Genomic DNA, 16,273 nt, shown 5'->3' on the forward strand with positions numbered 1-16,273 from the left:
AATTCTCCTCTCCAAGTTGCAGGGTCAAAGAAAGGAGGTCTGATCTTTATTAGGTAATTAACCAAAGATACTATTTAAGGGCATGGTGCCAAGGAGAGGAATGGTGCTAGCATCAGCAAGGGAAATAAATGGGTGGAACATAACTCTTCCCTCAAACTTCCAAAGCCTTCTACTGCGTTCTGGGCACATTAGGCTGTATTTAGTATGCTGACAGAGTCTAGAAATCTGTGTGTGGCTGCAATTAGCTGGACTTGATTCATGACTAATTGCAGAAACTAATACATTGTTACAGGACCCTGAGAACCGACACCGCTTTATTTTACTCTGTTTATTTAAAAAGAAGTTTCCAGTCCTCATAGTTATGGGTTAAAAAGAAATCTGAATAGATCATAGCAGTTTAATAACTTAAATTAGAGGCAGTAGTTGATATTCTATTGCTCACTGTAGTAAGTTGCACTAGGGTAGGCCCATATGAAGCAATGAAACTTATGGAGACACTGACTCACTAAATTCCCACTGATTACCTGGGCCTACTCTAGTGCAACTTACTACATTGAGCAACAGGCTTTCAGCCAGCATCACTAACGAATAGGAAATGGAACATCATTCCCCATAGTACCAAGTCCCACAACTGATATTTCATATATTCACTTGATCCCAGAATTTGGAAAAGTTACATTTTGAAATTAAAACTTCAAGAATTGCCTATCAAAACTAGGCAATAGTTGTGATGGCTGGAGGATGCTGGAAGTTTTAGCCTCAAAGAGTAACTTTTCCAACCTCTGCTTCATCTATTGTTCAGTCTACCACCTTCATTCTTAGTAAGCACTTCAACACTGGAGGCATTCAAGAGAAAATTAGTCAATCATCTGTAAGATATTCTTTGATTTGGATTTCTGCATTGAGCAGGGGGTTGGAGCCAATGGCCTTATAGGCCAAACTCGTTGATTCTATGATTTTTCCAAATCTTTCCAATCTTTCTCCAGTGCTTCAAATATTTGGCAAATGAAAGCGCACAAATGTTTTCCAAAAACCTCATTTATTCTGAGTGCATAAATTAGATTTCCTGGTGACAAAACCTGTTTATTTTTAAAATATCTACTTGGAGTAATAATATCAAGACATGCACCCCCCACCCCCTAGTTAAGTGCAGCGCAGAGCCACATCACAGACACACTTGTCAATCCTGTCAACAGGGCCACAGGCAGTAAATGGGATTACAGACAAGAGCAAAGAGCTTGGAGTGTCACGAGCTCACTGTGACGGATTGAGAGGCATTACAGAGGTTAGGAATGACAGGGTGCAAGGGTGGGAGTGACAAGAAGCCAAGGTCGAAACGTCTTTGGGGAGTTGAGAATGAAAAAAGAGGCAGAGCAGTTTAGAATAGCTTGGCCTACATAGGAACAATTCGTAGAACCTGTGCAAGGTGTGTCCCCATCACCATGGCCCTGGTAACAACATCAGATAGGGGACAGAAGAGTCACATAAAAGACAAATCATCTTGTTTCATGTTATGGCTGTACCTAAAACTAACTTCGTGAAGCGCTGACAATTTTTCAAAAAACAAACAAAACAAAACTGGTTAATCTGCCATGCAAGATCTCACCAGGTAATTGAAACAATGGTCACATGAGATGTTTTAGAGCCCTAAAAGCCACACATGATCCTCACAAGCTTAGTGAAAATGAGGGGATTTGCAGCCAGACACTCCTTAAACTTATTTGCTTCTAAGCAATGATAGGTACAAGACCCCGAGGAAATGGAGAAAAACCTAACTGGTTTACATTCTGACAAGTCACATATCCCAAAACAATATATAAGCCAAAGCATAATTATCCTTCTATATTCACAATCCTCAGAATTTTGCAGAGCAGTCTCCAACTCAAAAATAAAATGAAATAAAATGAAATAAAATAAACAAAGAGAAAAATGAATGTCAGAATGTAGGCATGTACAGAGGAGCATTATATTAAGGCAAACTGTCTGCAAAATATGCGCATTAAGGGAAACAGGGTAAAATGGGTAAGGGAAATATATACAAAAGAGTATTCAAGTGTTCGTGCAACTATTGTTCTATTACAAAATAATGCAAAACAGCAACAATAACAACAATATAAAACAGGCCAGAATGAAATTAAGATTAGAAAAGTGAGAAGCTGAAATTGACTCTACCAGTCCCAGATAGGCTGAACAACAACAGCACAAAATTAGTTTTATCCCTATTACCTCATCTTGCCACAAATATCTTCAGAGCAAGTGGTTTTAGTCTCCACCACCTGAAGGAGAGGTAAGATCCACAAAAATTCCTGTAAAGGCCAACTTTCACTAAAATGAAATTTAACTTTATTGTTTCTGAGAGAGAGAGAGAAGTATTTGAGGAATAACACTAATAGAACACCTTGCCCTGAAAGATTCCTCAGATTGGGCAGACTCTTTTGGGAAACCAGGTCTCCTAGGGGACCTGGAAAAAAAACTGTGCTAGTAACAGCACCTCAACTATTGAAAGAATCTAGGTCAGCTTCTTCAGCTCTTCCTTCAATGTCCACTGTTGCAATGCTTCTAGAACACACCTAATTTATCACAGTCTTTCTCTACGTATGACAAATCACCTCTGTGGGATCTCCATGGGGATGTCAAGGTTATCTTGAGGTCTATGTGGCAGCTTATTTCTGTTCATTTTGATGGGATTCTGGTTTCCTTTGGTTAATGCACAATGACCTCTGGTGACTGTACTTCATCTTCCCTTGAATCATACCCATATTTTCTTTTTTCCTAATATACTCATGTTGACACAGGCAGATGTGCAAGCAAAATGCGATTCTTTCTGTTGTGTCTACACTGAATATTTTGAGAAAAATTAGTACTACAGTAACAAGGGCTAAAATCTTGTTCCTTAATGTAACAAACTGTACAAAGGTAGAACTACTGAATCAATGGAGATTCGGTGAGTCAACTGCTCTGTACGTTCCCCATTGATTCAAATTAGCCAGCACTGATTGAGACCTATTTTTACACAGTAAGGTATAGTTAGAGTATGCCTATTTTAATCACTGGAACTTGTGTTTGAGTTGACTCACCAAAACCCCATTGATTCAATGGACCTCCTCTAATGTGATTTACTGTGCTAAACAACAGGAATTAGGCCAACATGGTGCAGGGTCCCTCAAAGACAAAAAACATGACCATATGTTTAAATTAGGGGCCAGATCATCACAGAGAGGAGGCAAACAATTCTTAGGATTCTGGTTTATCATCATGAGTGATGAATAGGAGACAGAGTGTAACCAGGGCAGGATAACCCACTTAACACTGAGAGTTAAGTGTTTATTTTATTGTTGTTGTTATTAAAGAAGATGAGCCAACGAAAACAAGAATGAGGCCAGGTCAGCTGTAGCTTCCCTGGGAGAGAATAAACAAGCTGAACAGGGCATGAACTCTAGTGGAGGGGTGCAGATTTTGGAGACCTCCCTAACGCTGTAGCAGCAGGAGACATCTGGTTTTGAGAGACAAACTGGGTTATAGGAATTACAATGGAGACTGGACAGGAAAATGAGACAACAAAATATTCTCCACAATTCCAGGGTTAATCTCTCTTCCTGACACAAGCAAAGGGGAAATACATCCTGCCAAAGTCAGAACTGATACAGCCTTGGCCTCCACTTTAAATACTGCAATTTAATTTCTTTTATTACAACCAGTAAAACAACTGCACTCCTTGGAAGCAAGAGAAAGAGGCATGAAATTCAGCAACAAAGTGGAATGGTGGGATTTAGGAGAAAAAGAAAGAAAACAAAATGGAGAGTATTAAAAACAAACAAAAAAACCCCACATGAATTTGAACTGAAGTCAAATGTCTCCAAAATACGCCCCCTAAACAGAACACGAATCATTGTTTGAAATGTATTCTCGAAGGTTGAAAGTTGCTGTCAAACATAAGAAGGATGAAAATTGTCAGATTTCTTCTTTCGAAAAATATCATTGGCTGTTCACTCCCCTCTTTGGAAGAATTGTATAAGAACAGATGTAAGAGGAAGATATCTAACTTACTGAAAGACTCCTCTCATCCGGGACATCAGCTCTTTAAACTATTACCATCGAGAAGGAGATTCAGGGTATTGAAAGCAAGGACAAGCAGATTCAAGAACAGCTTTTACCCAAGTGCAGTATTGAGTTTAAATGCAGGGTCATAAGTTTTTGGTGGACTTTTAATTGCTGGGAGAAACGGGGTATCTATATCTGTATGGTGAGTGTTGTGTATATTTTAACTTTTTTTGTAGTGGTGTTGTCCAGTTTTACCTTGGGGAACAGCACCTCATTTCGTTGCACCCACTTGTGAGTGCAATGACAAATAAATTTCTTATGTCTTATGTCTTATTATTTTGAAAACTGATAGTGTGATGTTCCACTTGGCTCAACAACCTGGAATAAAAATTGTGTGTTCAACACTAGATTCGGAGGAGAGTGTTATTTGTTCTGGCTCCTTTGTTGTGTCACTCTCAAGACTAGAAAACAGGATAAAGACCTACAGAGTACTCTAGCATGCTGAAAACATGACAAGGCTGGAAGAAAATCAAGTCAGAATAGCTTTTCTTCACATCCTCCTTGAAGTAATTCCGAATCAACTTTTGTATTTGTCCAACTAGGTAAAGGTAAAGGTAAAGGTTCCCCTTGACAATTGTTGTCCAGTCGTGTTCGACTCTAGGGGGCGGTGCTCATCCCCGTTTCCAAGCCATAGAGCCAGCATTGTGTCCGAAGACAATCTTCCGTGGTCACGTGGCCAGTGCGACTTAGACACGGAACGCTGTTACCTTCCCACCTCGGTCCCTATTTAAATAGGGACCGACCACCTCGGTCCCTATTTATCTACTTGCATTTGCATGCTTTCAAACCGCTAGGTTGGCGGGAGCTGGGACAAGCGATGGGAGCTCACTCCGTCGCGTGGATTCGATCTTACGACTACTGGTCTTCTGACCCTGCAGCACAGGCTTCTGCGGTTTAGCCCACAGCGCCACCATGAGTAGCATTCATATATCTGAACCTTCCCCAACCTGGTACCCTCCAAATGTGTTGACCGACAAATTCCAGCCATCATGGCAGTTCAGCAAATATGGAAGGCACCAGTTTGGGGAAGTCTTCTGTACTCCATAGTACCATTCTCACTTTCTTCTATTCCTACTGGTTCAGATCAATTTGAAAAATACAACTGAGCAAATGTCCATACATTTTCCTATTACAAACCAAACAAAATTTCATAGTCCACCTAATTCAAACTGGCATGAATTCTGGGAAATATTTGCTAGAGACCAAACTAGCTTGGGCTGTAAGAACAGTACGTTGGATTTCTTTCTTTCTTTTCTGGTGAAGAACGCTACAAACTTAAATAGCCTTGACTTCAATGATAAGGAAGGGCACGACCTACTCCCTTGGATTCATTAAAAAAGGGAGAAGTTGCAGAGGTTAAAAAGTCTCTGGCATAGTTAAATATAGAACTTGATCTTGCTACACTGAGTGCTATGCTTGAACAACAAAGGGCTCAGTGACCATTTGTGTGCTCTGAAAGCAAATATAAAGCATCTGCTCCTCAAAATAAAAAAGTAATTTTGTTAAACCAAAGGAAATAACTGAAGGCCTGTATCAGCAACAACCACTACAGTAGGATCCCCATATTTACTGGGGATTGGTTCCAAGCCCCTGTGGACACTGAAAACCATGGTAATAGCGAACAATGCATGTATAGAATGGTAAAAGGGGGGGAGGGACCTGAAAAAAAATTTCATGTGCATTACCAGAAGTGGCCACTAGAAGGCACCATATATCATCCTATGTATTCTTCTCCAATAAGTATTTATAGCATGGTCTCTGCCTCCCTCTAGTGGACGGTTCTGGTAACATATGTAAAAATAGTGTTTGTTTCTGGATTTTTTCTTTTAATATTTTTAATATTTTCAAACTGTTGATAAGTGAATCAGTGGCTAGTGATCCCATGGATAAGGGAGTCCTACTGTACAATACATATTTTCAATAATATGCGCAAGTTCTCCCACCAAACACAAAAATGAAAATTATTTAGTCCACTAGTCAGGTGGCTATTCTCAAGAATTCTAGGTAACTCCCAGTGCAACCAGTAATGGCCACAAAATACCCAGTTGGATCAAGTGGCTTATCTATCTGTTGGATGGACTGATTAGATGATAGATAAAACTAGACTGATCAGATGGATGAAGCTGATGCTAAACAAAATGTGGGTAGAAAAGGGTGCAAGGAACATCAACAAACATTTCTAGTCTTCCAAAGTTGCTAAAATATTCAAAAAATATGACTTCATTGGAAGTCTTATTCAGCAAGGAGAAGAGATGAGTTCATAGCCACAAGCAGGAACTTGAAAGAGGAAGGAGGTGAAGCATGTAGAGACTAAAAGGCAATCCTACAGTTCTTAATCACAGTTATGAGACTAGGAAACATTATACAGTGGTGCCTCGTATAACGACTGCCTCGTATAACGAGGAATCCACATAACGATGGCTTTTTTGCAATCGCTTTTGCGATCGCATACCAATGTTGCCTATGGGGAAAAATCGCTTTGCGATGTTTTCCCCATAGGCACCATTTGCCGGCTGAAAAAGCGGGTGTTCGCTCAGGAGGAGGTGGGGGAATCTTCCCACCTCCTCCTGCCCGATCACCGGCCTGTCAGCTGGCTGAAGTCCGGCTATGCTTCCGACCCTCCCCCCCACGGCTTGGATCCAAGCCATGGGGGGAGGCTGGGAGCGGACTCTTCGGCAGTCGCCGAGGCTCGGATCCGAGCCGCGGCGGCTGCCGAACAGTCCGGCTATGCTTCCGACCCTCCCCCCACGGCTTGGATCCGAGCCGCGGGGGGAGGGTGGTGGGATCCGGATGCCTTTCAGGCATCCCAGGTTTGGATCCCACCCACCGCCGGTTACCCATGGTTTGGGTAACCGGCAGGGGGTGGGATCCAAGCCTGGGATGCCTGAAAGGCATCCGGACCCCCCACTCTCCCCCCGTGGCTTGGATCCGAGCCGCGGCGGCTACCCCTAGGGAGTCCAGCCATGGCTGAGGTAGCCACCGCGGGTCAGATCCAAGCCGTGGGGGGAGGGAGAAAACCGGATAATCCTATTAGAATGGATTATCTGGTTTTCAATGCATCTCTATGGGAAAGCTCGTTTCACTTAACAATGTTTTCCCATAGCGATGTTTTTTTAGAATGAATTAACCTCGCTTTGCGAGGCACCACTGTATCTAGTCAAGCCTCAAAAGACAGTGGGAAAGTTACAAGGATTCTTATTTTTCTCTTAAGGCTATCTCTTTCAGCACGATTTGTGGCGACCAGTCAGAGAAAGCTCACAAGACATGTTTTCAGAAGATGATTGAGTAGGTACACCACAAAATACTATGTCTTATGTAAAAATCATCAACTCTGATTTATCATTTTTTTATTGAGTGTTTTACATGAGAGAAGTTCATGGAACACTCTAATACAAAACATTTCATCACAGAATAAGGAATACTGAGGCGCCAAGGCACTATGATACAAACCTTTGTCAATTTATTTCTTATGAATATTGATGTGGAGCAACATGATACTATAAACCAGTGGTTCTTAACCTTGGCTAATTCAAGTGTTCTTGGACTGCAATTCCCAAAAGCCTTCACCACCAGCTGTGCTGGTTGGGGCTTCTGGGATTTGCAGTCCCAGAATACCTGGGTTACCCAAGGTTAAGAACCACTGCTTTAAACAGCAGTCATGTGACACTCTGAAGACTAGCATTATAGTATTAGACCCCACATCACAAGATGCATGAAATATTATCCAGATTACAACTAACACATTTTAAGACTAAAGAGTTATGTGATGTCTGTCTTTTCATCACTCATCTGCATTATAAAAGGTTCTCATTTCTTCCCAGACAATTTGTGCACACAATCTTAAGAGAAAGCAACAGAAACTCAGTCTAGACAACCCCTAAGGGGTCCAGAAGATTTAATCTTCTCTCCACCCCACAGTGACAGAAAAGTCCCTTAATCTCTCATGCCTGAGGCACAAACTCAGAAGGCATCATTCCAGCCACCCCCACCCTCTGCTACTCATCAATATTTAAAGGAACTCTCACTTATTTGGACATTTCCAGGGTTAACAACAGATGGTGGCAGTCTGAATGAACAGGTTGGACTGTTCAAAAGAATATAAAGAGGACCAAAAATTACGATTGCAAACAAAATTTCAAAGGCTACATGGAAACTCTTCCTGAAACCGTTACACAACCATCTCTAACTAATTGTCATTTTCTTCCTTCACCCAACCAATAGAACCTATTCTCTATATCGCATTGGTGCACATCCAAGAAGATGAGATGAGAAAAGGGGTTGCACTCTTCTACTTCAACAGTAATTAATTAAATGCCATCAAATCCATCCTATGGCAACCACTACCAGGATTTTCTAGGAATACTCAGAAGTTTCCCACTTACTACTTCTGGGGCCATTCTCAGACAGTACAGCTTGACCAAGACTACACAGGCTGGCTCTTCTAAAGGGAGGTAGAATGGGGAATTGAATTCTTAACTTCTGGCTTTATAGCTAGGTATCCAATTCACTGAGCTATCTAGCCACTTCAATGGCTGTGTAGAAAAGAGCGTACAGTAGGACACACATCCCATATCTGCAGGAACAGTATCCATGGTTTCAATTATTCAGTTTGCCACAGTCCTATATACAACATACAAAGGCACCCCCTTTGTGGCCTTTGTCCTGGCCCCTTGTATGTTATACTGTATATAGGTTCCCTCATACCCATGGTTTCAGGCATCCACAGTAGATCATGTAACTGATGCCCCTGCAGATATGGGGGTCCTACTGTATTAGCAAAAGCTGTTTCTTTTTTCCATGGGGTGGCAGAAATTGTACCTTTTTCTTCTGGAACATACCAAGGACAAAGAAAGAGGTGGAGTGAAAGATTAGTTCAATATATTACTGTCTGTCTCTCACAGTTTTGTAAAGTACATACTAAAAATAAAAAAGGGAATGAAGTGGCTTTTATGTGGCAATGCCAGTATCTGAAACACAATCTCCATATTTTAGTGATCTTTGCATTGGCAAAAATATGCTGAGTTCGCACACAGTGATTCCATAACTTCTACACTTTGTAATCCCCTGATCCACTGTTAAAATTCCCCAAAGGATTGCCTGCTGTTGTTTCTTGCTTTGTGGTAAAGCACAAAGGGAAAGTGGAAAAGAAGTCTCCTTTGTAGTCACAGTAGGGCTGTGCCAGGGCACCTAACAGCAATGTTTACTTGCCCTAAGGTATCTTGACAAACACCTAACTACATGATACTGAACTGGAGCATCACCTTTCAAACCCTTACTCTTTCCCTTTTTCATTCTCTGTTAGCAATCTGTCCTCTGCACCGAGGAACTCTAGAATGTGTATACATACTACCATGTCTGCGTGCTGAACCCTTGCCTTCCTGCCTTATAAAAGCAGTAAATGGAAGATTGGTTGAGTAGGTAAGGGGACTAATGAATACCTCCTTGCAGCAAGACAGGGCACCAATATGCCAAAGGAAGACAGTAGTAAGATTTGTTTAAACAGCTTCCTGTGGATTCTACTGTATAGGATTATTAATGGCTAATCTCCAGCATTCAGTTTCCGGGCAAGGTACTAGGGCACGTGGTGGTTTTTCAGCTCCAGGAATTCCTGGTTGAAGCAAATTATCTATATTCTATTTTCAATCTATCTTCAGGCCTGGTTATGGAAAAGATATAGCTTTGGTCACCTTGGTGGATGACCTACACTGGGAACTTTTTCCAGGACATGCGTCACCATAGCCAAATTAGACATCTCATGGAATGCATGCAATATTGAATTTTGAAAGTTTTTTAAAAAAAATTAATTGTGGTGTTTAGCATTTTTTATAAAATGTTGTATCTTATGGTTTTTCACTATGATTACTGTATTTTAAACTGGATGTGAGCTGCGTTCCTTATTGGAAGAAAGGTAGCATGCAAATAAAATAAGATAAAATAAAATAAAATAAACAGGAGAATCTGGATGGCAAATCAGCACACCCACATTTGCTCCCACTTTATTCCAAGCCCATCTAGTTTTTTCATGAACATTCAAAGAAGCCTCTGCACAGCTTTTGAATAAAGAAACCCTGCTTATTAGAGAACCTCAGGAAGAAGGTCATTGAAATGAATGAAAATCTTTTACTTGCTTGTGGAAATCTCCAGTTTGTCATGTCATGATGTTTTAAGCGTCACTTGTCTAAAAATGGCTATGATTATGCAAGCATTAAGGAAATTGAGATGTAAAGAGATTCTAACATATGTCTCATTAGTTTCGGTTGTTACTAGAAATATACATATAGGAGACCTTTTGAAAAGTCACCTTCAAGAACTCCAAAGTGCAGGTACCTGGAAGAGGGCACCTGAAAGCTAATAACCAAATCAAGTCCTCGTTCCTGCTGTTTTGTCACAAACAACATTTTCATCTGATTAAGAGAAATGAAGAAAATAAGTCTCCCAGCATAGACAAATGAAGAGACACAAAGGAAACCGAGGGAGGAGGGAGGAGGATGACGGAAGGAACAGGATGAGGAAGGGCAGGGCAGGGCAGGGCAGGGGCGAGACTAGAGCTGCAACAGGTGCTGGCCAGCCGGGCATCTCTGAGTAGCATCTGTTTGAGAGATGTCCATGGAGGCACTGCAAGCAGGGCCAGGCTTCACTGGGACAAAGGAAATCTCTGTTTGCCTCTGGCACCCTAAACAAATGCAAGAGGGTAGAATAGCAGAAAGAAAGAAGCCTGCTGTCCATGGAGGACTCAAGAACTGAAAGAGGGTCCCTTATTGCCATACAAGGACATGAGCTCAGAATCTTCTTTAAGGAGATCTTCTAAAAGAGACTTTTCTTTCTTCTTCTTCTTTGGTTTCTACTATTGCACAAATTCAGCACACACTTAGGCAGGAAGCAGCATTGCCCATATTTGGCCAGAAAAGAATGGTTGTGGGCATTTATTCAAGTATGGATGTGGTACAGAGGCGCAATGGCTCTGCAAATAAAACAAGTCTCCTTGTGATTCTATGATTTTGCAATGGTGCCAGGACTGGGAATGGGCTTCTGAAAGACCTTGTCTGGTGGAAAGGTAAAGCCACTTAATTACAAGGGGAGGAGGCTTTCTTCTGCCATGGAATGTCACATGCTTAAAATTAAAAGCTAAAGTATGTGCCCTGGAACCGAGCAACTGTGAGTCCCAACCCAAATTAAGCCATCTCTTTCTGAGTTTTTCCAGCTGTCCTAGCTCATCAGGACATTTTTTTTTCTTACTTCGATTTATTTTACTTCTAATACTACCCAATGGCTAAAACTCTCTTGGCAATTCTTGTGATCCAAGAAATGCATGATGCCACCATCTGAATCAGTATACTTAATTGTATACTGATTCTCAGAAATACCTGCAACATGTCTAAACATAGAGCAGGAGCTAGTTTTGGCACCCTGAGATCCCTCAGGAATTTTATATATTTTAGGCTAAGACACCTCTTGCTAGCATAAATGCCCCCCACTACAGTTTCCCAGGTCTCAATCCGGACAGATAGCCTTCCCATCTGTTTAACAGCAGTGGTGTTACAATACATTTGGAAGTTCATGTGCTCCACCATCATGACAATCCCTCTCAGTTGCTACCACACCTCCAGGAGAGTCCAATGATGTGCACAGCTAAATCAGTCTATATCAACAAATGAGTTTCAGAACTTTTTGTTCCCACCAGGAGCCAAGGGTTTTGTAAAGATAATAACACGTAATTTCCTACTCGGAACGAAAACGTATTGAATACTTCACATTAAGGAATATCTTCCGTCAACATACTGTCCTTTGGGAAATCCATTTCTCTCCTATAAAGTGTAAGGACTGCAAGTTAAGCTCAGAAGAATCAGAGGAGGGGGGATGAGGACAGGTGGTGAATTATTTCATAGCACCTACTAACCAAAATGAACTAAGCTTTGATCCTGCAAGCCCTGGCTCCATTTTTCCAGTGCCCTACAGGCACAATGGAGGGTGCAACTCACAATTCTTTAATATAATTCCTCTCCTGACCATCCTGGCTTTTTAGTGCAAGCAGATCTTTTCTTCCACATATTTATATTCACGAGGGGGGCTTTTATCCTCCACTGTCCAATTTTTGTTAAAAACAACAATTCCAGCAGGTTGCTGTCAAGGGAAAGTCTGAACTAATGGTTGAGCACCAGAGGGAATGTACCTTAAGCCTAGCTACACCTCATTCTCCTGCCCCGAGATTCCTTTCTCAAGAACCATTTCATCTTTTTAATACACAGCAGATTTTTTCTGGTATTTTTTCTGGTCATGTAATGCTGGGTTCAGCCATGCTGAGAAATGATGGAACAAGCTTTGATGCTTTAAATGAGAGGATTAATAAACCCTGCCAAGAGATGGAAGCAATGCAGACTGCCAATCTGTGGGATTTGTTCAAAGCTATGTTCCTGCCCCACACCGCCCAATAGTCGTACAATGGTTTTTTGCCAAGTATTCATCAACACATCTGCCCTGTAGGAAGTCAACCTATACTCTTACCCTGCCTCCACTTTCCTATGCTCTCTGCATCACTGCTGACGACTCCTCCTTTAAAGGAAATGGTTGATGATGATGATGTTCCTTCTTTTAAATTAATCCCTTCTCAATGTTCTTCAACGTACATTCCTTCAAAAAGCCCACTAACCAACACAGAGACTGATTTTCAGAAACTACCAGGACCAACAAGCCTTTTGTGAAACTTAGAAGTCTAGCACCATACATTCCTGCACCATTTCAATTATTTAAGTGTCCTGCAATTCTTGGTCTTGTCTCTCTAACCCTAACAGTAACAACAGCTCTGCATGTAATGCCTCCCGAATAATATACTTCTGCAGCTCAACAAACTCCCACTCCAGCCTCTTTGAACCTCCAGGGTGATGATCCAGGGAAGCTGAGGTGGGAGGGTTTTTTGTTTTGTTTTGTTTTTTTTTTTTTGGAAGAATTCTCGCTGCTCTAGCTGCTGAGACAGCCAAGGGAAAGGTCTGATTGCACAGGGCTCCAAAGGAAGATCTGGTTACTGCAAAGGCAGCATTTTCCCCATCCTTTAACCTCAGCCAGAAAGCACTTGCTGAATGATGCTGTGCTCTCGATGTCAACCCATTAGTTCCACCCACACCAGTATTTCAAGGTTAAAGCAGAGGACACGGGCCACTCTACACATCAACATAATGCACACACACAAGGAGCACAGCTGTAGTTAGAAAGATGATTCATCTCATTACTTGTCACCACAATCAGACATCTGCCAAAGCGTCAGTTTCCATTCCTCTGTGCCTTCCATGCTCAGGCTCTTCATTAACTCTTTAGAACGGACTGGTGGAATCTTATGGGAAAGGGTGTCAAGAGACCTCTTCCAAAGTCGGCTAAAACTTGTTTCAGACCTTGTTCTATCTAAACTGGCTACCAACTTGCTCTCCTGGAGGAATTTTACAGAACTAGCAGAAGTTTCCATGCTTGTTTGCTAGCTGTCTACATTATCAGCTCTGCCAGGAAGTCAACCAAATTGGCAGGGAGAAATAACGAAGCAGAATGTAGGCAGTATATAAGGGCAGAAAGAAGCTATCACCTCAGGGAGAAATTTGCCAGACAGCAAAGCGATCCACCAGCAACCGCCAGGGAGAAATAACTGGATGTAGTGCCTAAACCATCTCAACAGTTTCAACAGTTTGAACCCAGGCCTCCTGAGTCCTAATCTATCACTCTATCCACTACACCACACCAGGTATCGTATAAAAGCAGATAATCAGATATTATTTGGAAAGGTGAGGGTTATAACCTACTCAGATTGAAGAGACTAAAGAGGAAGGGAGGTATCGTTCTCTACAGGTGGCACTGTGCAAAGATGCATAAACCTAGGAGGAGATCCATGACTTGGAGTACGGCTATCTGATGGAAGCTACTTGCAGAAACATCAAAGAAGAAGAAGAAGCATAATGGCCCCAGAATGCTGACTGGCTGTTGGAGGAGGGGGAATGGAAAAATGTGTAGGAGAGAGAACAGAATGGAGTATTGTGCGAAAGGGCATGATTGACTTAAGCAGGCACACTCCACAATGCAGTATTTTGTTGCAGGACCCACTTGCAAATAAAAGTTTTCACACTGTACAAAATGCAGCAAATCTTTAACAATGGAACACAGATCCTACCCATTGTCCATAGGTTTATGCATCAAACAGCCCTTCCCAAGTCATAATATTCCAAGGTTCATATCCTCTACTTCACCCATTTTATGTTTTTCAGGTGTACAACTGAATGTAAAGGGAAAGTGCAGGAAACACGAACGCTACTCACAGGAACGGAGGCAGATGTTTTAGTGCATTATGCTGAAAACCCAAAACTAAAACTTCTGCCAAGTGGACAACTGAAACAAACAACCAAGTCTATCATATGTTCACTTTTATGCAAGGATCCCATCTGCTGAAATCACGAATACATTTGTTGCTAATATTCCCAATGCATCTGTTAAGCCACAGCACACACTCCTCTCTGCATACATATTCCCAAGGAGTTACACTGACTTTTGTATTAGAATATACTTGTAATCTTTGAAAATTAGAGGCTTAGCTCACGGAGGGAAAAGAACAAGATCAAAGGCAAATGACTCTTTAAAAAATCAGCCCATTGCTTTGTGTGGTTCTCAGTACCAGCATGTCTTGGCTTAAGAGGAGCCCCCTACTAGGTTGGGTTCTTCCTGCAGAATTCAGCTAGGGCCCTAAATGCAATTTTGCCTGGATAAAGATGCAGTTTATGCAGGCTGCGTTGACACAGGGAATATCTAGCTGTAATTATAGGAGTGATGTTTTGATAACAGGAAATCCATGCCCTGTGGAGATATTGAGGAAAAGGCATACACTTATTTGCTAACTGCGAACAACAAGAAGCCTTTGTGTAGCTGGGGAAGGATGAGTTCCCTCAGCTTTGTGGACTTTGGCCCACAGATGGTTTAAATCAGGGTATTCTGTAGCCTCCAAGAAAGATCTTTGTTTGTGCACAGTTATCAGTGTTCTCTGGTTCCTGCTGAAAGAGCAGAGCCATCGTCCTCAGGGAAATGCGTCTGCTTTGTGTAACAGAGGCAAACGCATGTAACAATACTGTAGACGTGAACAGAAAAAGGAGAAAAGCAACTTCATAGAAAAGGCAGTCACAACAGGAATGATGGCCAGGGCAACCTATAATACAGCAAAGTTTCTCTTAAGCGGGAAGAAGCTTTCTCTAGGCACACCTTAAGACTGCTGTTTACCCTTGAAATTTTGCTGAAAGGCTCCCAGGGTATGAAGGAAAAACTACCTTGTTCTGGCCAAAAAAAGCATACATGGTATTGAGAAAGGGCTTTGCTACATATGTAATAGCAGGCTGTATTTTAAAATACTGTTGATCAAGCAGAGACTGAGTGAAGAGTAATACTTCTAATGAAGGGACACTGGAAAAGCAAACAACAGTTGCTTGATGTCAAATTCTTCCACACAGAGAAGTTATAAAATTCTACTGCTTGTGAAGAATTAGCTGCCCTTTCCATTCCATCATTCTTAAATTTGGCTTTAACAACATGACTGGGACATACCACCTGCACCGCACTGATCAGCAACAGTATCTGAGAAAGCCATTATTATTATTATTATTATTATTATTATTATTATTATTATTATTATTATTATTATTATTATTATTATTATTATTATTATTATTATTATTATTATTATTATTATTATCATCATCATCATCATCATCATCAACAACAACAACAACAACAACATCAACAACATCAACAACATCAACAACAACAAGAGTTTCCATCACTTTTCATTTTAAAAAATCTCAAAGTATTTACAACAAATGCAGTAAAACCAACAGCTAAAAACAATAATCAATGAAATCAATAAAAACCATTAATTAAAAAAAAACCAGAGGAAACTGTTAATATGAATAATTGGGTTGCTTACCTTTTTTATCTTGCCACTGCGTGTGCCAGCAAACACCACAGTGTGTCCACGATAGTCATAAGCAGCCACAGATGTCATGCCATCTTCTTTGTCCAAAAAGAGTGGCGTGCCTTCAATAGTGACTGTTCCACCCAATGGCTGGTTAAAATCCTGCCCACAGAAATTGTCATCAATTTGTAGGGGCTAAAGAAAAGGAAAGGAACAGAGAAATAGCAATGAGAAATTAGTTCT

The 16,273-nt window shown here is 41.2% G+C and overlaps 1 protein-coding gene across 8 annotated transcripts in view; it reads right to left on the reverse strand.

Moving 5' to 3' along the window:
- PLXNA1 (plexin A1) overlaps positions 1–16,273 on the reverse strand; it is a 389,988-nt gene that overhangs the window by 275,564 nt on the left and 98,151 nt on the right. For all 8 annotated transcript variants that reach the window (XM_072989530.2, XM_020801318.3, XM_078385248.1 and 5 more), the window contains one exon: positions 16,043–16,225. In XM_072989530.2, coding sequence (XP_072845631.1) covers positions 16,043–16,225 — 183 coding nt within the window. The remainder of the gene's footprint in view (positions 1–16,042; positions 16,226–16,273) is intronic.

The sequence above is a fragment of the Pogona vitticeps genome, chromosome 2, assembly GCF_051106095.1.
Source record: "Pogona vitticeps strain Pit_001003342236 chromosome 2, PviZW2.1, whole genome shotgun sequence".
In the NCBI taxonomy this organism is placed as follows: domain Eukaryota; kingdom Metazoa; phylum Chordata; class Lepidosauria; order Squamata; family Agamidae; genus Pogona; species Pogona vitticeps.